The sequence below is a fragment of the Mus musculus genome, chromosome 17 (assembly GCF_000001635.26).
Source record: "Mus musculus strain C57BL/6J chromosome 17, GRCm38.p6 C57BL/6J".
In the NCBI taxonomy this organism is placed as follows: Eukaryota; Metazoa; Chordata; class Mammalia; order Rodentia; family Muridae; genus Mus; species Mus musculus.
The window spans coordinates 25705820-25727461 of NC_000083.6; the positions used below are offsets into that span (position 1 = coordinate 25705820).

The following is a 21642-nucleotide window of genomic DNA, read 5'->3' on the forward strand; positions in this document are numbered from 1 at the left end:
TGACAGTGACGTCATTCACACAAGTCATTCCACTCAGCACTGAAGACGGTCAGGGAAACACCATCACTGTGGCCTTTCCTCATGTGCGGTTATCAAGAAGGATTTATTAAGTTGTAAAGGAAAAAATAAAACACTGCCCAATTTAAAAGGGGGGAGGAGGGTTGCCGGAGAGATGGCTCAGTGGTTAAGAGCTCTGGCTGCTCTTCCAGAGGTCCTAAGTTCAATTCCCAGCAACCACATGGTGGCTCACAACCATCTGTAATGGGATCTGATGCCTTCTTCTGGTGTGTCTGAAGACAGCTACAGTGTACTTGCATAAAATAAATCTTGAGAGAGAGAGAGAGAGAGAGAATCCAGTAGTTGTTCATCTATGAGGCTGGATGTCTCAGCTAGTCTTCAATATATGCCACCATGTCAAAGAAGTAAGGTCTGGCCAATGATGCCAGGGACAGAACTATTTGACAAGAGCTGCAGAGAAGAGAAGCATAGGAGAACATAGAAGAACATAGGAGGTGTGCAGGATTGGTGACTCCCCATGGGACCAACTTAGAGCCCCTAGAGGAGGTTGGTGCCATGCCCACCAGCTGGACCTGGGGTGGGCTAGACCTTGGGTGGGGAAGTCTCCAACCACCACTCAGAGGATGTGCCTTTGGGCCCCATGCATCATCATAGGTTGGCTCCCCAGTCCCTGTTCTCCAAAAGGTCACAAGGAGGTCACCGGGAAAGCATTGTGGGACCACAGAGCTGGAGCTGGCCAAACCAGGTCCCACAGATTAGAAGACAAACAGCCTTCAGAGAAATCACCATTTCCTTCCTCCTTGGGAGTTAGTGTGCACCTGGAAACCGGAAAGGGCGTGTCTTGCTAAGGCTCTCTATGTTGAAACTCAACAATGGGGTGCCCTCCACAGCCATGTTGGAGTTGGGTATGGGAGGCATCTAAGCTAGTTAGCAAAACTGACTGGATTTTAGGGGACATGGTGCTATGTCTGAGTCATTTGCACTACTCTAAGACGTGTGTAGGCTCAAGACTTTCAAAAACTTGGAAAACACTGCAGGTCTGTGGACTGGAAGCCATGCCCAGGGCTCTTCTGTGGTCCATGGTCTATTCATCCCTGTAGGTACAGAACGGCAGCTCCCTCCCCGTCTTTGGTGGCCTGGAGTTGAGGCAGGAGAGAGGCTGAGGCCAGGATCACATTTGGCCATTTTTTCCCCTCCTGATTTCCTTCAAAGATAAGTGTCAAGGAACTTGACCTCGAGATTCATTTCTGCTGGACCTTGGTCCAAACAGTGGTCTCAGTAACTTTTGTTTAATGCTAAGAAACTTTGAAGTGACTAGCTTGATAGTGGTATTTGTTTCAGCTTTCCTTAACCCCAATCTGTCTTTTTTTTTTTTTTTTCCTCCAAGACAGGGTTTCTCTGTATAGCCCTGGCTGTCCTGAAACTCACTTTGTAGACCAGGCTGGCCTCGAACTCAGAAATCCGCCTGCCTCTGCCTCCAGAGTGCTGGGATTAAAGGCATGTGCCACCACAACCGGCTTCCAATCTGTCTTTTAAAAAGATCTGCCTCTTCTTCCTGGCTCACTGAAACACTATTTTATGGTATTAGGACTTACCTGAATTGGCACTGAAGAGTGAAGTAAGATCTTTGAACTTATTGTGCAATGATTTTGTTTTTTGAGTCTTGGATGTCCATGTAGTGGTAGACATTGATGCTACCACAGCTGTGGGCCCAGCTCCTCTTTCTGAGTCTCCATTCACTCATCCAAGACGGGGGACATAGGAGGTGAAGCTGAGACACGAAGAGCCATGGTGCCTGAAAAGTGGGCATCATTAAATATGAGGATATTAATATGGGCTGGGGAGATGGCTCCACTGGTAAATTGCTTCTCATACAAGCATGAGGACCTGAGCTTGATCCCCAGCCACTGGGTTGTGGTGGTTATTCCTGTTGGTCAGCTCGACTACATCTGCAATTAACTAAAACCCAAGCAGCTGAGTGCATCTATGAGGGATTTTTTTTTTCCTTAATTAGATCATCTGAAGTGGGGAGATCCAACGTGTTAGTCACTGTTCTATTGCTGTGAAGAGACACCATGACCGAAGCAACTCTTATGACAGAAATCATTTAATCGGGGACTTGCTTACAGTTTAGTCTACTATCAGCATGGTAGAGAACATGGCAGGTGCTGGAGAAGTAGCTGAGTCCTATATCCTGATCTATAGGGAGAGACAGTGACAAAGACAGAGATAAAGACTGGGCTTGGCATGAGCCTTCAAAACCTGAAAGCCCACCCACCTCCAGTGACGCACTTCCTCCAACAAGGCCACACCTCCTAATTGTTCTAATCCTTCTCAAATAGTGCCACTCCCTATTCATACACATGAGCCTACGGGGACCATTCTTTTTTTTTTGGTTTTTTTGAGACAGGGTTTCTCTGTATAGCCCTGGCTGTCCTGGAACTCACTTTGTAGACCAGGCTGGCCTTGAACTCAGAAATCCACCTGCCTCTGCCTCCCAAGTGCTGGGATTAAAGGCGTGCACCACCATGCCCGGCTTACGGGCACCATTCTTATTCAAATCACCGCACCTACTTTTAATCCAGACCTTTTGCAGTTGCAAGATCCATCTTTAATCTGGCTTCTGCCAGCTGCTTAGATTAGGGCACAGAAGAATGTACATGGGTGAGCTACAAAGATGGCCTCCCTCCTGGCTTCCACAGTCTCCAGCTACTCTCTGAGCCAGCTCCCGACAGGAGGCCGGAGACTAGCCTCAGCTTTACAATTTGCATTTGAATAAAGTACCTGGACTTCCCCAAAAGAAGTTCTGCTTTCCTACTTTCTCACTGTCGAGATTTTGTCTTTCAAGCAGGTAAATCAACATTCTTGAGCCGGACCAGCAGATGTGCATCCCCGCCCCCCTAGAGCACACAGGTGGCAGCTGTTATCTCCATTCCAAGGACAATTCCAGCATGTGGCCTTCAGTCTGAGTTAAAAATTAGGTTTACCAAGAGGGCTAGAAAAGTAGATATTTCTATATTAATAAAGATTGGTTTTTATTTTGATAGACAGGCATAGTCCCTTAGCTGGCCTCTGGCTTTTCACCCTTGCTGTTACTGCAAGGTGTCCTTAGCTCAATAAGGCTGTGGAAAAAACAGGGATGAGGAGGAACGACTTCCAGCTCCTATTTTAGCCACAAATCGTGGTGTTACTAACGACATAATTCTTGCTTAGGCTTTGCTAAATCTGAGGTTGATAATTCTCCTTTAGGAGCTACACAGCACTCAGAACTGTGCATACTGGTTTGTGATTGTACAAATTCAGTATGGGCATCGCTTGGTGCAGAGGCACTACAGGGTAAGGTCCAGCTTGACCATTTCTGAGTTTCCTGTGAGATAAACCCGGTTTAAAAGAGGTTGGTATCAAATTTTGGCTAAAAATCAAAAATATTTTTCGGCTCTGCCTCTCCTCCCCAAAAGATACCAGAGCCACAGGTGTGGGTCTTAACAGTACCCACGGGAGGAATCGGGTCAATGTCCACCCAAGCCAAGGTTAAAAGCCCACTCATCTACGGATGAGAAAATCATTTGATCACCTCAGTTAAGCGCTGCCTTATTTTAACTTAATTAATAGGGGGGAGAGAGATTGGAGACGTACTATTGAAAGGGCAAGCCCTTCACTGCCTCCCACCCAAATAAAAAAGCCATTTGGCCTTGTACTACAGAGCTGGCCGAACCCCTTCTCCCTGTTTCCCACCTATCATCCAAAAATTCGGAGGTCAACTAGAATGTTACCTACCAAGTACTAATTAGCATCATAAAGTCAGAGCTTGCAGCTCCAGGCTTTTCAGTTAGTTGTTTACTAAGAAAGGACAGTCTTAAGCCAGATACAGTTTACCATAAGTGTTGGATCTTCCTTTGGGGCTGCCCTGAGACCAATGGCTGAGTCACAGAGAGGCCATGAGTACCACAGGAGCCGAGGAAGCCCCCAGTTCTCTCTACTGATGGTCACAAGCTCTTTCAGGAATTGCTGTCACTCCACCTGCCTTGCTCCCACTTCAGAAATGGACAATCAAACCCCTATCAGTTTTTGAAATGAGGCACGGGTCCTCACAACATCATAGCAAGGAGGCCTAGAGATCCTCGAGTGAGGCCTGTTCTACCTACACAGGATGTACCAGGATACCAGATCCTGGACATGAGGAAGCCCACTTGCTCCAGGGTCAGCAGGTCTGGGGCTTTCTCAAGCCTGAGGCCCTTGTGGGTGGGTGTTGAGTTCAAGGCTGAGTGGCCAGGGCACATTTATCACTAATGTATAAGATGTAAAGAAGTCCTCAAAACCTTATCGTGTCTATCCACCTTTTGGCCTGACGCTATCCTAATCAACCACAGGCTGCTGACCAGTTCTAGGAGCCCACAACCAGTTGCCTGATAGGGTGGAAAACTGATACTCCTCTGGTGACTTAACTGGTCAGGATTAAAGCTGACAGACTAGAAGACATAGACCAGTAAAGGGCAGATTCCCAGGAGGGCAATGCTTTAGGGCCTTCATCTGTTCTGATGTCTGACAGCCTCTTACAGCTATGGTCTTATGTTACATGTCTGTCTCCATGAAGTCCCAGTACTTCACTAGGACCTGTATCAAACTCAGCCTCTGAAGGAAGAGCCAAAGGCACACAGAGGACCACCTTAGCAGACAGACCCCAAAGGTCCAACAAATAAGATGCCTGAATCCACTCAGTTAAGGGCACTTAGATGACAGGAGATGGGCAGTGTGGTGGTTTGAATAGATTTGCCCCCCCCCCCCATAGACTCATGTGTTTGAATGCTTGGCCCACAGGGAGTAGCACTATTCAGAGATGTGGCCTTATGGGATTAGGTGTGGTCTTGTTGGAGGAAGTGTGTCACTATGTAGGTAGGCTTTGAGGTCTCCTAGTACTCAAGCTCTGCCCTGTGTGGAATGAGAGCCTCCTCCTAGCAGCCTTTGGATCAAGATGTAGAACTCTTGGCTCCTCTAGCACCATGTCTGCCTGGATATTGCCATGCTTCCTGCCATGATGATAATGAACTAAACCTCTGAAACTATAAGTGAACCCCAATTAAACGTTTTGGGTATAAGAGTTGCCTTGGTCATGGTGTCTCTTAAGAGCAATGAATCCCTAACTAAGGCAGGCAGAGTCACTTGTGGTCACTTCTTTGTACACATGATGCCCTGGTTCCTCTCTCCTGGGTTCCTCCTAGTAGTTTTGGAAGTGTCTGGCATGAGCCAACACATAGTACAGCAGGTCAGGCAGTCTGCAGACATACATAGCAGTACATAGGTGGCACTGAGAAGACCCCAAAACAAACATAGATAGGAGGCCCTGCCATGGAGCTCATATATACCACAGTGCCCCAGACACAGAATGTATTTGCCCCCACAAGACTTCTCTGTTGATAGCTGTGAGTCACCAACCTTTCATTTGCACACTGAGGACTGATTACACGGCTACCTCTGGACTCAGTCCCGACCACATGCCATGGTCAGTCAGTTCTCCTCCCCCAGCTGTTTCCACATTGCAGCTTTCAAGTGGCAAGGTTTCGTCTACACATGAGGTAGGGATGGAAGACCAGTTCTCATGACACCTACGCCACCAAAGGTCTATGAGAGAGGGCAGGCATGAGGACAGGCTGTGGACAGGAGCAGGTTCTAGGGTTAGTATTTGACTGTTTCTGAGAAGTCATTGGCCAGATCTGGCTCCAGGTACAAGACAAGATCCCTGTGTAGAAGCATCAGAGAGCTCAAGGCTAAAAAAAAAAAAAAAAAAAAAAAAAAAAAAAAAAAAAAAAAGTGAATAAGCCAGGTGACAAGCATAGGAGCTCCTGGAGACATTCTAGCTATCCAGGGATCTGCAGCCTGGCCCCTCCTCACATGCTAACCAGCGACTACACACTCGAAGCATCTCTTGCCCCTCATCCCTGGCTCAGGCACAGACCCAGCCCTAGAGGGACACATGAAATGTGACTGCCTGTAGAGACACCCTCACACTAGAATAGAACGGACTCCCAGAAATTATAGAAGGTGATGTGCCCAGACTTTGTCCTGAGAACACTCCTAGTGACAAAGGAAGTGAACCTTAACATTACAAAAATGAGAGGAATCCTCTATTTCCAAAGCCAGGCTCCAGCTTTCTTGGTTAGGGTGTGGCCACACATCACTCCTCACAGCAGCAGCAGGTGAGACCCATGGCTTCCACTGAGAGCTATCATGCCGGCAAGTGCACAGGTACCATAGACAGTTTGGGTGGGAGGAAGTATGCTCTGGACAGAGCACGCAGTGGTCTCAGCTATGCACTCTCAACACAAGATGCCAGGTGGACTGTTCCCACCATGACATTCCACACACAACCTCACCTTCTGCATACCCTAGGCTGCCCAGACCACACAACGGCTGCTAGACACTATCCTTATCTTTAGGGGGAGACCATGCCATGGACCCCACCCTGGATGTCAGGGGAGGTGCAAAAACACAGAAACATACCCCCTGAAACCCCTGGAACTGTACTGCCCTCAGCTTAGCAGCATGGCCTATTTTAGAAGTGTATCTGAGTTGATTGATGCTCCTGTCCACCCCTCCCCTCCGTGCTGAGGTCCAGGGGGCAGTGCCCTGATATAACCTACTGCTGCCCACAAAGAGTAAGCACGTGGAGTGGTGGTTGTTGCTCTTCCAGGGATAGTGACCCCAATACCTACTCCTGCCCCCACACTAGGCAGGATCAGCGCCGCCACCCCCCATATCTCACAGTGTAGCTTATGCTAGCCTTGAACTTCAGGCAATCTTCCCTCAGCCTTCCAAGCACCAGGCTGCACACAAGCATCAAACCACCCGACCCAACTCACAGAGTTGTTAGCAAAGAGATGCCCATGTCTCCAGCAGGCCTTTCTCTGAAGCAGCGCCTCAGTTTACCATCATTACATGGTACCCAGGACTTCAGTCAACCCAGTTAAGATACCACTAATTTCCTAAGACAGGGGCATGGAGTCTGTGTCCCTACACTGTGCTCAGCTGTCTTCAGAGGTGGAATTGGACAAGAGCAGAGCTACCTAGATGGGTCTTCCTTGGAACAACATTACCCCCCTTTCCTCTGTGTGTCTGTATGTGTGGTGTGTATTCACATGTGTGTGTTTGGAGGAGGGATATATATATATATATATATATATATATATATATATGTATACACATACATACATATATATATATATACACATACATACATTTTATATATATATATATATATATATATATATATACACACACACATATACATATACACACATACATCCATGTGTGTGGGTATTTGTGTGCAGACCTAAGGGTGACATTAGGAGTCTTCCGCAATCCCTCTTCAGTAGTTCACCGAAGTAGGGTCTCTCAACTGAGCCCAGTGTTCACCAGTACAATTAGCCTGGTTAGTCAGCTTGTTCCAGAGTCCTCTGCATGTCAGTCACTGTTCTCCTGCTGTGAAGAGACACTAGAACTGAAACAATGCTTATAAAAGAGAGCATTTAACCAGAGGTTTCCTTACAGTTTCAGAGGGCTAGTCCATGATCATCGTGGCAGGAAGCAGACAGGCATGGTGCTGGAGCAATAGCTGGGAGCCTTAACTTGTCTTGATCCACAGACAGCAGGCAGAGAGGGGAGGGAGGGCCTGGAATGGGCTTTTGAAACTTCAAAGCTCACACACCATCTCCACTAAGGCTACTTCAACAAGGCCACACCTCCTAATCCTTTCCAAGCAGTTCTCTGGCTGCAGACTAACATGCGCATACGTGAGACTTTGAGGACCATTCTCATTCAAGCCACAATTTCTCTCCACCTTAAAATCCTGGGACTACTGGGCAGCTATTGCTCCCCACCAGCATTGGTGTGGGCGCTGGGGAGCCACACTCACACTCTCACACTTATAAAGCAAGAGTCTTAATCACTGAGCCATCTCCCCAACACCACGGCATTGCTTCTTGTAGTTGTCTGGATTATTTTTGAAAACCACTTCCAGGCTTTCTAAGATACTATTTTTGAAATGGCTGTTAAGAGCTGGTTAAGAGAAACCGCATTTTCCCAATCTCAGTTGGCTTCTGTGGCCTGTGGGGACAAGAATAAAGTTAGCACGCTGTTGCCAACCTGTCCAACAGCCCTCCCCCCAAGGCTGAAAGGCCCAGCCCTGGCCCAGCTTCTGGCCCCCCAGAAAAAGGGTTCCACAGATCCTGACCGCCTTTGGGCTCACAGATCACAAGCTCAGCCTTCTCAGGTCAACATAGGTAGACAATGGCCAACTTGCATTCTTTGTCCTTGGCTTGGGCACAGCTTTGACCTTTGTCCTTTAATTTGTGAGAGAATCAGCCATCTGGAGTTAGGGGCTGTTCTCTGCATGGAGCTTCCTTGTCCAGTTTATCCCTTACCTCGGTCACCACTCCTGGAGACCTAAGAACAAAGCAGTCGGCCCAGCCCGGCTGCCCCAGAGTCATCAGAGTGGGCTCCAGGTGTGGCTGGGCTGGGACAAGCTCTCTTCTCCTATTAGGAGCTCTCTAGCTGAGGAGGCCATTTCTAGGCCAGTGGAAGGAACCCTGTGTGTACTCACCCAACGGCCCAGTTAATGTCCTAATTTCATAAAGGAGCCCAAGGGATGACAGCTCACACTTGTTGATCAGCAGTATACTGTATTTTTTCCTGAAAGTCCTCCTTCCATCAAACTGGGGACAGGGAGTGAGGTTTGTTTTTCCTTTGAGATAGAGACACTCACTATAGAGCCCTGGCTGTCCTGGAAATCTATATCTAGACCAGCATGCCCTCAAATCGGAGAGATCCTCCTGCCTTGAAAGTACTAGGAGTAAAAGTATATGCCGCTACAGCCAGCATCTTACAAATCTTTTGTATCCTGTTACCACTGTGCTCTAGCATCAAGACCCCTCCACACTGCTTCCTGCTTGAGAGGACTGGGATGAACATTTAGGAAGTTTCCACTTGGGTAGAAGGATGGGAACTAAGGAGTCATGGGGTCATTGTTTCAGCCCAGACAGGGACTCATGAGTTCAGAACAGATGGTATCTTTGGAGGTTGTTTGTTTGTTTGTTTGTTTATGATGGATTCTTGATGTTTCTGAGACTTTAGCTCACCAGGAACTATGTAAATCAGGCTGGCCTAAAATTCACAGAGATTCCCTGCCTCCCAAGTGCTTGAATTAAAGGACCTACCTCACCTGGCTAACAGATGTGGATCCCAATTGTGGGTCCTGCACAGATGGGAGCACCTGGGCTGGGGGCATGGCCTACCACTGGCCCTACCTGTGCTGCTGTTGCAGCCAGAGCCCAGCCACCAGTGCACCCTAAGATGCCCCCCGGCCTCCATTGTGGAGGGTGGGGGGGCCCTCTCGATAGGGATCCAAGACCTGACTACCTCTAGGACCTGTTGCCGCTCCAGGACTCACTTCCTTATCTCGGTCAGCCCCTAACTGACTTCTCTGAGTCTAATAAATTGTATAAAGTCGGGCAGTGGTGGCACAGGCCTTTAATCCCAGCACTTGGAAGCAGAGGCAGGCGGATTTCTGAGTTTGAGGCCAACCTGGTCTACAGAGGGAGTTCCAGGACAACCAGGGCTACACAGAGAAACCCTGTCTCAAACAAACAAACAGTCATAAAGCCTGAATCCTGAGCCTTGGGGCTGGGTTGGGGACACTGAAGCAGGCCGGTCTCACTACCTACTGTCTCAGCAATAGGAACTCACCCAAGCCGTGGAAACCACCTGAGGGTTCAGATTGTCCCATTGGAGTGCAGTCAGAAACATTACCTCATCCCAGTGAATGTAGGCAGCCTGGGGCCCTCTGGAGGTCACCTAGTCCTTCAGCCTCTAGAGTGGCTGGCCCCCTTCCTCCCTATTGTCACTGTGCTCTGGTGGCTCTCCCAGCTTTTCTCCTGCCAGACACCCATGGTAGCCTAAGTGTTAGGGTGTGCATCTAGATCAGGGCACACAAAAGGCATGGGGAGGGAGAGTGAGCACAGGTCCCAGGAGATATGACAGTCCTCCACCCTACCAGGAAGAACGACATCTGCCCTGAGGCCTGGCACCATTAACCTTAAGCTCCTCCAACCCCCAAATCCATGATAAGTAATCTCTCCGCTCCCTAGCGTGCCCCAGTTCCAGGGATGCCTCCTGATCTAACCACATGTTGATGCACATCAGGGGCCAGGGAAGCTTGGTGACCCCATTTCACTGATCAACACCAGGGAAGCCTGCTGTGTGACTGATGGTCCTGAGAGTCCAAGGGACAGGGACCTGGTCTGTCTTTTGATCATACCTGCAGGGGTCCAGGCCATCTCCTGGGCAGGGTGAGCTCTGAACTCCTTCTGTTCCTCTAACTCTGACCTATCCTGTTGTCTAGGTAAGGGCCACTCAACAAACCTCCAGCCCTCAGAGGACCCAGAATACTTAGCAAGGTACTGGCCCTGCCTCCCAGGACAGGCTTGCCCCTCCCCCACGGGTTGCTGTTGCAGCCTGCGTCATATGAAGGTCCCCAGAGCACAGCTCCCACAAGAGTTGGTGAGGTGTACCTCTGACAGTAACACTGGGAAAGGGAGGCGCTGCTCTGGTTAGTTGAAGGCAGGGCTAGCCCCCTGCCCCCGTTACAGAGTCTCTGAGAAATAGGGAGGTGGCTGCCGCCGGGCACAGGGCTCAAAATCCTGTGGCTGAGGAAGTACTCTTCTCCCTACCCAAAGGCCATCCAGCATCAGCTAAGAAACTGACCTACTCACCCCCTAAGCTAACTTTTAATCTACCCAAAGCTGGAGATGGGTGACCCTTCACACCCGAGGCCCCCACGCACTATCCAACCGTGGGTTCTTTTGAAGTCATTGCCTGGGAATGAGGAAGGCGCCAGAAGGTGGGAGTGCTATGGAGGGAGGCCTGAACCCCTTCTAGGTGAGGCTCTTGTCGTGGAATTCTGCGGGATGCCCCCCAGCCTCCCATAAGTGGACAACACTGAAGGTCACCTGCACCAGGTGGGCTGCAAGACCACAGTGGGAAGTGCTCTGCCCCCACCCCCTCTTCTCAGCTGCCTGCATTGGAGTGCCCTGCATAGGAGGGCCCTGACCAGAGAAGCCTTGTTGGGTGGGGCATATTTTGCTGTTTAGGGCTCTGGTCCCAGTATCACAAGATTGTCAAACTGGGTTGCCAGCAGTTGTAGCTGACCCAGGAGAGACGGGACTAGCTCCCACTGCTGCATGTCCCACCCCAGGGGAGACCTGCCAAAGCTGTAGGAGCAGCCCAGGGAGCTCTTGGGGTCAGCCCAACCCTGTAAAGGCGGTACCAAGGCCCCAGGTGGCAAGAGTGGGCGGGGCGGCTGCCTGGGCTCCCCGGACTCGGACAGCCCAGCCTCACTCCACAGATCCCTCGGCCCTTGTCATCTCTGCTTTTGCTGTCTCCTCCAAAAGTAAGTCCGATGAACAGAAACCTCACACTGAGGGGGAAACAGACTCCAGGGCTCTAGGGCTTGACCAGGTGGGGCCCCTAGGCTAATTCTAACTACTGGGACCAGGGCAACTGCCTCCGGGCCTCAGGGGCGGGGCGGCCGACAGATCGAGTCCAGCGGCGCAGGAGCCATCGCTGCGCGACGGGGGCGCGTCTGTCCTGCGCCGTGCGCGCCGCCCGCAGTGCCCGTGTGCGCCGCCGTGCGCCTGGCCGGGGGCGTCTCGGGGTGCACCGGCGGCCGGGCTCCGGCGGCGGCAGCAGCGCAGGTAGGGCCAGTGGTGGGCCATGCCCCCAGCCCAGATGCTCCCATTTGTGGAGGACCCGCAGCTGATCCTCCGCCCACGTGCCTGTCGGCGTGTGGGGCGCGGGAGAACCTAGCAGGGTGGGGCACTGTAACTTGGGGGTCTCTGGGAAAGGTACTCTGCAGGTGGCCCCACACAACCAGGAATACTAGCCCACCCAACCTCTCACTGGTTCCTTGCGAGCCCTGCCAGGACCTCTTTAGGATGGGCCACTCTAAAGGCTGGGTCCTAGGCTCTCCCCAAGGCCAGCTCAGCTCAGTATCCCGGGATGGAAGCTTAGCCCGGATGTGTCTGGTACTCGGTGCCAGACCCCTCTCAAGGTCGTGGAAGCTGTGATTGGAGGGAGAACCAGAGACTTGGTCTTTTGGAGTGCAACTAGCTAGGGAGGGGTAAAGGGAGGCCCGTTGTGCTCCAACTGACAGCTCTCCCTAGTCAGGTCAGTGACTGGATCTGAAAACACTGGTCTCAGGAAGGCTACCCACCTCCCAAGTCCTGGGCTTGCTGAAAGGCCTGTGTCCCCAGACATTCTGCACATACCCCACCCTACATGCAAATTGCAGACAAATCCTCCCAGCCCCGAGATTAACTTGGCCTCTCAGCCTCTTTACCCATGCAAAACAGGCATCCAGGAGGGCCAGGCAGCACCCAGCATCTCAGGGCTCTCATCGCAGCACCCAGGGTCTGAGTTAGAAGTGGGTCTGGAAGGGGGGTGGGGGCTGCCCTGGGTACTCAGAAGTCCATCTTTTAACCTCCCTAGGCAGGGATGAGTCTGTCCTCCCAATCCAGGGCTGGGCCTTCTCAGGCTCATTTGCCCAGCCAAGAACGGAAAGTTTGCTCTGCAGCTAATCAGCCCCACTGGGTAGAGAAGGCTCAGGGGTCTTGTTAGTGGGTCCCTGTGGCCCTCTTCGGGCTCTTTGCCAACATCACTCCAGACCTCAGGAAGGACCAATGGGTGGTATGGTCCCAGGATCTCCCTCTGTCCTGGGGCTGAGGGTGGCGTGGGGGTGGGGGCTGCAGACCCAGCTCTTTTCGCTTCTCCTGCCCACCAGCCTCAGGCTGGCTACCACCGACGCCCCCGACGCCATGGAGGAGTGGGATGTGCCCCAGATGAAGAAGGAGGTAGAGAGCCTCAAGTACCAACTGGCCTTCAAGAGGGAGATGTCGTCCAAGACCATCCCCGAGTGAGTGCCCCATGATGTCTGTCATTTACCTGCCCAGCCACTGCCCCTTGTGTGAACCAGGACCTCACACCCCCAGTAGGCAGGTGCCACGGGAATGACCGACACTCACTGACACTCCCCACTCACAGGCTTCTCAAGTGGATTGAGGATGGAATCCCCAAGGACCCCTTCCTGAACCCAGACCTGATGAAGAACAACCCTTGGGTAGAGAAGGCCAAGTGCACCATCCTATGAGCCTGACCCACACTCTCTGTAAGGTGTGACTTTATAAATAGACTTCTCCGGGTGTCTCTGCTTTAGTCCATTCCCTGTGGGAGCCAGTGCGATCTGATGTCCTGGGGCAGTGGGGCTACAGCAGGTCCCTGATGTACAGGCTGCGCCGAACAGCATTTGAGACGCCCTCGTTGAACCGGAACCACACCTCACTCCTGCCCACTGCCACACCCATGCGCCACTCGTCCGCGTCCTTCTGGGGGGCCTCAACCTCTGCAGGGACCAAAAGGTTTGCACCTCAGCAGACCCCAGCCTATGTCTCCACCCCCTCCCTTCCTTCTGTGACCCATACACACCTCTGCTCGGGACTGCCACTTTCCTGATGACCACACGTCCAAAGAAGTCCCTCTCAGGCTAGCAGAAAAGAGGGCCGTCAGCTTGCCAGTGAACAAGCAGGCACACCTAGGCCTTTCCCATGTGAGAGGAGACTCCCAAGGCCTCTGAGCAAGGCCTGCGACTAGGAGGACCTCTACTAACCACTGCCCACTTTCTGAGAGCAACAGGTGGCTCCTTGGGATTGGGGCAAGCCCCACCCTCCGGTAATCATCTTGCTCCAGCCCTACCCCCAACACACACACACCTGCTCCTGCACGGTTGCTCTCGTCATGATGTGTTCTAGGCGCTGCTCATGGTTACGTGGGACAGGCTGCCTTGTCCCCTTTTCCCCACTGTCTGTCCACAGACTTGCAGGCCCTGAGGAGCCCTGGTCCACCTGAATGGAAGCATGAGAGTCGGCTAGCCAAGGCCAAACCACTGATGTTGTATGCTGTCTCAACACCGGGGACAAACTTACCTGGGGGCCACTTCGAGCCCAGGCCAAAGCCTCTGCCCTGCGCATCTTCTCCATTTCAATCTCCCGAGCAATAAGCTGCTTAGCCTGGTAGGTGAGGGGCTTTCGGGCAGGTAGTTCAGGGAAGCGGCAGACCTCTTCCACATTCCTACCCAGGTGGGTGAGGCAAGATACCACGGTACCAGTCAGCAGAGGTAGTCTGCCTGTTGCACCAAGTCTAAGAGCTAGGGTGTGGGGTCAGTAAGAGCCAGGGTCTGCCTATGGCACCAACCCATACACCAAATTCAAGATCTTGGGTGTAGGGCAAGGTCCTGACAATGCTACAGCCTAACCCCATGGCAGCTGGGGGTTCTCCAACTATAAGTGGAGAAGACAAGGAACATGCACGGGGCTAAGGAGAGGGAGCAAGAACAGGCAGGGACACCGGGACCCTCACTAAACTGCAGGATACCAAGGTTGCTGCTGCTGCTGTGCCTAGAGCCCTCTAGAACCCCAAGGAGCTACAGACACGCAGGCTATCCACCCTGGGATGGACAGAGGTTATATGAACCCTACACTGAAACTTGGAATCAAAATTGTGTCTGACCTAGGATGAGGCCTAGTGCCAGCCACATTTGTGCCAGGCCTAAATTGTAACCCACAACACCTTGGATACCTCACCAAGACCACACTGGCTTTGGCACACACACACTGCATGTCCCCAGGTGTTCCCCCTGCCCCAGGCACAGGGGCACTCACGGCTCCAGCTTGTAGAGGTACTGCCCATCAGGTGTGCGCTCCTGGTGGTAGGTGAGACTGTAGGCAAGCATGGTACCCACAAGGCAGGACAACTGCTGCTTCTCATGGGCACTGTACAGCTGTGTGCTCACCTAGGGTCAAGAGGGCACAGGTTGGGCAACTCGGCAATGCCCAGAGCCACCTGGGCCACAAACTCCACCCTTTCCTCCGTATCTGACACTCACGGGGCGCAGCTTGGGTGCGAGGACATCCAGGAGCAGGCAGAGAGTATCTAGAACAAGGGCCTGTGGTGTGGCCCGGCTACGCGTGGTCGGTGCCATACCTGACACCAGTGTCTGTATGTGGTTCCTTGTCTGGCTCATCCGAGTCTGGGCCTAGGACAGAAAGTGAGCCGGGGCCAGGGGAGCAGAAACCCCACCAGGGGCCAGACCCTAAGCACAAACTCTGCAGATGACACACCTCCTGCTGGCTGCTGGGGAAAGTGATTCGTGGCACATGGCTGGAGGCAAAGAGCACGTGGAAGGCCGCAGGCACGAAGGGCAAGTAGCACAGCAACTGGAAGCTCTGGCCACGGTGGGCAGCCTGCTCCAGCAGGTCATCAAAGGCCAGCCAGTCGAGGGCACAGCACACGGTGCTTAAGCTGGAGTCCCGAAGCCGAAGGCGTAGAAAGTTGTCAAACAGGCCCTAAGAGTGGTAAGCAGGTCATGAACCCTGCAGGAGTAGGCAGGCCCTGACCCTCTGACGCCCTCATCTCCCCACAGTGTGTGTGTGCATCAGTCTCAGGACCCTCCCACTAGCTCCTGCTCTGTGAAGTCCAAGGGGTAGGGATCAGCTGCCAAAACCAGGGAAGGACCTACTAGTCTAATGAAGGCCCTGAGGCAAGTGAGGAGGTGGCATGTGCTCTAGTCCCCCACCCTTCCAGAAGTTAGAGCAGAAAGCTACACCCTCAAAATTCAGGACATAGCGGCCCCAGCTTGCCTGTGCGAGTCCAGTTCCCACTGGCCATACCCCATACTCAACACCCCCTCTAAACTGCTCATTTCCAGATTGTCAGTGGATTCCCAACTACTAATCCAAAGCTGCTTAGAGCTGGAAGCAGCTTAAGCCAGGCCTCTGGGGAGTAGGGGAGGCTATGCCACTTGCTCAAGTGCATACCTCTCTACCTGCTCTCCATAGCATGGGCACCCTCCTTCCGGCTAGTATCTAGTCCCCGTAAGCCCAGGCCCCAGCATGGACCTCACGGGGCTCTCCAGATGGTTCCCAGTTACCAGCTCAAAACTCATCCTGCCTTCTGCCACCTCCAACATTATTCCTTTAGTTCCCTTTTTGGGCCTGAGGGTCCTTGTGGCCCATCCTTGATCCTCCCCTCCCCTCAGATGCCTGACACCCGTCCATCCACACCCTTTACTTTGGAACCCACCTAGGACATCTCCTGCTCAGTATCTACTCATTTAGTACTAGCGTCACGAGAGCTGAGGTGGGCACAGGTACCTGGACAACCTTCTCATGCTCGCCCGCAGAGGTGGTCACACGCAGGATGTGGTAAAAGCGCTGGGAGGCCAGGGTCAGAGAGCCCTTGTCACCATTGCTGAGCAGGAGAGCGTGGGCTGGCAGCATCAGGTCCTGGCCCACGATTCTCCTGAAAGTAGAGGGTGCTGAGGCTGGGGCCACGCCCAGTGAAAGCAAAGGTGCCGGCAGCCATCCTAGCCACATTCTGCATGCTTGGAGGGAAGCCCTGGCTGGCCTGTTTTATATCACTCTGAAGGTACAAGAGTCTCCAAGCAGAGCCATCTAGGAGCAAAAGACTCTCCCTGAACTGACTAGGGTAAGGTCAGGGAGGGTCGCCCTCTAGGCCACAGATTTAGGAAGCTCTAGCCAACTCCCCTTGGGGTAGAAACTGGGCCCCCAACCCAAGTCAGGACCCTACCAAGAGGACACAGTGAAGCCAAACAGCTGTCCTGGCAGTGTCAGGCGGTGTCTAAGGGCCCTAGGCTACAGAGACATCCGGACCAAGGCTGGCCCACTCATATCACCTGGGCTACCTACCTTTGAGTCCTGGGCAACTGGAAGACCTCTTGCCACACAGAGAATAGCCCCTTGCGCTGGTCCTTCAGGCCGACATGAGTGGTCTGCACAGCCTTCACACTCAGCTCCCGCCGGCCCCTCCCATACAGAAACTGGAAAAGGGCGGAGTAAGCAGCAGCCACCTCACCCCACCCTGCCTCACCCAAGCCTCGCGCCCACCTGCAGGGTGTTGATGCAGGCACGGATGTCATTGTCGGTCTTCTCACAGAGGGCAACCAGTGCACCCGGGTCAGAGCGCATGCCATGCTGCAGGGAGATCTAGAGGCAGGATAAGCACTAGAGTGTCTGCCCCTGCTGAGAGGACCCATGCCCAGTCTAGCACATCCTCAGAGCCAACCCTGTGGCACGACCTGGTTCCCCGGATGCCGGTAAACAGCTCTGTGCTGGGGGCAGCCAGAGGGTGCAGGGCAGGTCCCGTGATAGGACTATACTACAACCCGACAGCTCAATACAAAACAGAACCAGGATGCTCAGAGGGGAGGAACATGGGTGGGGAGGTTGGGATAGAAGCTGCCCCCCTCCCTGCCCTGCTGACCTCCTGGAGCCGCTGCACCAGCCTGGAGGGCAGAGTTGGGGGGACGTGGAGCAGAAGAGCCTGCTGCTTCAGCTGCCTCAGAGAAGGTGTGAACCTGCAGAACAGGACCTGCGGTGGGCCACACGAGCGGCAGGCCAGCGGACCCTTCTGCCTATGAAGGCCCCGTACCCCCACCGCACTCACTGATCATTGCAGATGCAGATGATAGGCCTGGTTAGGAGACCCCCCTCGGCCCTGCGCCGCCGCCCCCCTGCGGCCACAGCTGTGCCTCCTTGGTCGGCCTCCTGCGGACCCTTGCGATTCAGGATACCCAAAAGAACGTTGATGGCCGCCTTCAGGGAGGCACACAAGAGGTCAGTGAGCCGAAGCCCCAGTGTGCTCAGCCTGCCTGACCACCCACCCACGTAGGCTGCAGAGACCCACCGTGGGGGCCCCGTCGATCTCATCAATAACCAGGCAGTTGGGCCTCCCACCCACACCCAGAACCGACTCCATTTGCGTAGCTGCTTCAATGCGTGTACGGAAGGCCTCCGGGCTACGGTCATCACTGGAAGAGCAAGGCCAAGAGTTACTAGGTAGCAGGCAGCGTCCCAGCAGGATGCTATGAGGCGCTCACAGGATGTAGCTACCACCAACTTCAGTGAGCCATGAAAAACATGTCCCAACCCCAGCCACCTACATCCAATATCCAGGACCCTAGCCCCACCCACTAGCCAGGGTTTGAGAACTGCACCCACAGGTTCAGCCTCACAGAAGCCCCAGTCGAGGGTCTCCTCTACTCACCTTGCATTCATCTCTACCACGCAATACCCTGCATGCCTTGCGACCACATGTGCCAGCGTGGTCTTGCCTAGTCCTGGAGGGCCACACAACAGTGCCACCTACAGTCAGAGTGGAGGACAGACTGCCGATTCCTTAGTCTCCAGGGAGCTCCTGGCCAGTAGCCAGGTACTGGAAAGAAGGTGGTCACTGTTCCCCATACTCCAGCCATCACATGAGAACACCCAGAACACTCAGTAGGAGAAAACCCTGTGCATGCAGCAGGTTATGTGGGGACCTGACAGGAACGGAAGCCCGTCCCCTGCTGCCCAGCATCCTGTGCTGACTTTATCTAAACCCTTAGGAGAATGGATTTAACTTCAAGCTCACAACACTAGCACTTGATGCCAACCCTGATGTCATTGAACCCACAGACTCTAGAAGAGTTAAAGATGCCTCACAGGCTACCCTCCCCCCAAAGAGACGATTGCAATAGCACTGGCTACCCAGAGGGCAAAGCCCTTGGCTCAGATAGGCCAGGTGGGTTTACCTTCTGCCGAGGCCTCTGGCTAGGGTCCAGTTCAGCTTCTAGCATCTCCTCCAGTGCCTGCTCATGGCTTTTCCACTTGCCAGGGGCTGTAGCCTCCTTCCCAACCCGGGTGGTCTCTACACCAGGTCTGGGCTTCCGGGCAGGTCTCTCACGGCCAAACACCACAAGGTCCCATAGCTTCAGCCACTTGAGTAGGCAGCGGTTGGTAAACTGTAAGAACAAAGCCTGAGGGGGGCCCTGCCAAGCCCACACTTTTTTTTTTTTTTTTTTGGTTTTTCTAGACAGATTTTCTCTGTATAGCCCTGGCTATCCTGGAACTCACTTTGTAGACCAGGCTGGCCTTGAACTCAGAAATCCACCTGCCTCTGCCTCCCAAGTGCTGGGATCAAAGGCGTGCGCCACCACGCCCGGCAAGCCCACACTTTTAACACAGACGGCAACACTGAGGCTCAGAAGGCCCAGGCCCAGCTTATCAACAACTTCACTGAGGCCTCACCCCAGGCCAAGCTGGCACCAACTGAGGGAGAGCAAGAGGTCAGGCCAGGACAGTGCTTCTTAACCTGTGGGTCACAATCCCCTTGGGAGTCAATGACCCTTTTATAGGGGTCACCTAAGGTCATTGGAAAACACAGATATTTACATTACAATTCATAACAGTAGCAAAATTACAGTTATGAAGCAGTAATGAGAATAACTTTACGTTTGGCGGTCACCACAACAGAGAAAGTGTATAAAGGGCCACAGCGTTCAGAAGGTTGAGAACCACTGGGCTAGGACATCCAGACCTCTAACAAAGCCCACAGCAGGTCACAGTCAACTAGCAGTAAAAAGGTTTTGTGCTGACTCAGAGTCCCAACATCATCCTTAGCAACCAATGGCCCACCAACACAAACATCAACTGGACCCTTGACTCTTCCCCTTGCTGATACAGCAAGCCAGTCACCCGTGAGTGAGAATGGGAGCTCACATCGTCACTGAGCAGTTCCGTGTAATGCTGAGGTGCAAACTCATCCACCCAGAGGCAGTGCTGAGCGGTGTTCTGGCCAGGGGCTGGCTCCTCCGCAGGGGGCCCTTCAAGCACAGCCTCCTCTCCTTCAGACCTGAGGCTGAAGAGAAGCAAGTCCTGATTCACCACAGAGGGAACACAGTGACCATGCCCACCAGATATGTCCAAACTGAAAAGGGTTCCTGGGGTGGGACATGTGTGAGTCACCTGTGTAGAGTGTCTGAAAGCTGTTGGGCATCCTCCAGCAGTTGTTGCCGTCTCTATAAAAACAGGATAGGCTGAGGTCAGGACAAGTCCAGCCAGCACTAGACTCAACACATAAACTCCCCACTCCACTAAACCTACCTTGCTATCAACTTGCTCCTTCAGGGAGGCGAAGGGGACACCCAGCAGGTCCAGTTGGCCACAGCCTCGCCAGTGGACATCTAGAAGAGGGTTCTGGGCAAGACAGATTTATCATCTCTATAACCCTCCCAGGTCATGGAGGCATCCACAGTGCCCTTCTCTCCCCACCCCCCAAAAAAGGCTGACAGAGGGACAGAAATGACCTTTCCTAATTAGAGAGGGGATGGATATGGCCCTCAGATGGGCCTGGTCCAAGGGAAGTCAGCTTTAAGGTGAAGAGGAAAAGAAAAACAGAAAGCTAATATATGGGGTACAAGGCGGCACTCTAAGGCCACGTAGCCTCAAAAGTAGCACTGCTGTTTCCAACACTGGACTACCTGGCGTGCCTGTTTCTAGCAATTCAGATAGGTGAAACTGGCCTCAGAACCTGCTGAGAGCCTATTGGCAACATAAAAGAACCAATACCATGGCAAACCCCATGCTATGGCCACACACCTGCACCCCAGGGCCTATGAGGTCAGCCCGAAGCACCAAAAAGGCCCGTTCTCCACTTGTGGATGTCACATTGATATAATCTTCTAAGATAGGAGGCCGTCTCAGGACAGGATTGCGATTTCGGGGACTTGGCAATGTCTGCATGAGGTCTTTGTCAGCATTAGCATCTGAATACCTAGGAGAGACAAGCAGCTCCCTGTCACTCTCAAATGGGGTGCTTGACCCACACTCACTCCTCTTGCCGTCCCATAGACATCCACTTCCAGAGCCTCATGCAGGGACAGGCAGCTTTCCAAGTCAGAATTACATGCCCTTAAGCAACACACCCAGCATCCAACATCTCAGGGAAGACCTCTGGACTCGGTGGAGGGGTAATGTCCCCAGGAGGGGAATCTGGATATAAGAGCTCCTCCATATCTGGCTCAAAGTTCAGCTTCTTCACCACGTCCAACCTGGGTCGTTTGACCATGGGGCCTGCAGAGACAGAGGCAGAAAGAGGTGAAAGAATAGAAAACTGATCCTCAGAATTCCCCGACTTTAAGTGCTCAGTCCCCAATCGGACATACTGGAGGGCGCGGGCTGGTCCCTACGAACATTCTTTCTAGTATTGCGGTTGACATTTCCTGGCGACCCTGCAGGGCAGGGACGCGGGACAGTGTCCCCACCAGCGATGGCCTCTTCGAAGGTTAGCGGAGGGCGGCTCGCTGGAGTTTGGAGGGTCCCAGGAGGAGCCTGGTCCCGTGTTCCTGCTGAGACAGAGGTTGATAGCAGCAACACACATTAAGAAGCGAACTCCCAGCCGTTACCAATCCCATCCACACAGCTCTCCATGCTGCAGCAGGATGCAGCCACGACCCAGGACCCGCGCCCACCTTCCAGCTCAGCCAGCACTTCGAGCTCAGCTGCGAACTGGTTTTGGAAATCATCCTCCACACCATACAGATCTTCCTCGTAGTCTTCCATGGAGCCAGACCACAACTCCCACAGCTCAGAGTCCCTCAGAACTTCCCGCGCCGCCGCCACCGCGCGCTACCCCGCCCCGAGAGCCTCCAATACCGCCAATCAACAGCCGACGTTCCCAGAGGCG

General features: G+C 53.1%; 2 protein-coding genes across 5 annotated transcripts; one reads left to right on the top strand and one right to left on the bottom strand.

The window, feature by feature from the left end:
• Positions 11353-13283, top strand: Gng13 (guanine nucleotide binding protein (G protein), gamma 13). 2 transcript variants are annotated; one of them, NM_022422.5, is made up of 3 exons: positions 11353-11458; positions 12848-12979; positions 13108-13283. In NM_022422.5, exons 2-3 carry the CDS (start codon positions 12882-12884, stop codon positions 13211-13213), a joined length of 204 nt encoding a protein of 67 aa, NP_071867.1. In that variant the 5' UTR covers positions 11353-11458; positions 12848-12881; the 3' UTR covers positions 13214-13283. The 2 variants fall into 2 exon arrangements, with proteins under 2 accessions (NP_071867.1, NP_001344711.1); NM_001357782.1 differs by lacking the exon at positions 11353-11458 and adding an exon at positions 11709-11762.
• Chtf18 (CTF18, chromosome transmission fidelity factor 18) lies at positions 13211-21615 on the bottom strand. Of its 3 annotated transcripts, none has more exons than XM_006524017.4 (22): positions 21428-21615; positions 21122-21304; positions 20882-21029; positions 20556-20730; positions 20061-20153; positions 19923-19975; positions 19677-19815; positions 18710-18919; positions 18184-18281; positions 17824-17947; positions 17584-17732; positions 17401-17494; positions 17025-17123; positions 16827-16957; positions 16272-16419; positions 15240-15464; positions 15005-15154; positions 14781-14911; positions 14046-14190; positions 13833-13964; positions 13549-13606; positions 13211-13465 (listed from the first exon to the last, which is right to left on the bottom strand). In XM_006524017.4, exons 1-22 carry the CDS (start codon positions 21516-21518, stop codon positions 13329-13331), a joined length of 2913 nt encoding a protein of 970 aa, XP_006524080.1. In that variant the 5' UTR covers positions 21519-21615; the 3' UTR covers positions 13211-13328. The 3 variants fall into 3 exon arrangements, with proteins under 3 accessions (XP_006524080.1, NP_663384.2, XP_030105500.1); NM_145409.2 differs by having other exon boundaries at positions 21122-21301; positions 21428-21596; XM_030249640.1 differs by having other exon boundaries at positions 18184-18351; positions 21428-21529.
• Between the last annotated feature and the right edge of the window lie 27 nt (positions 21616-21642).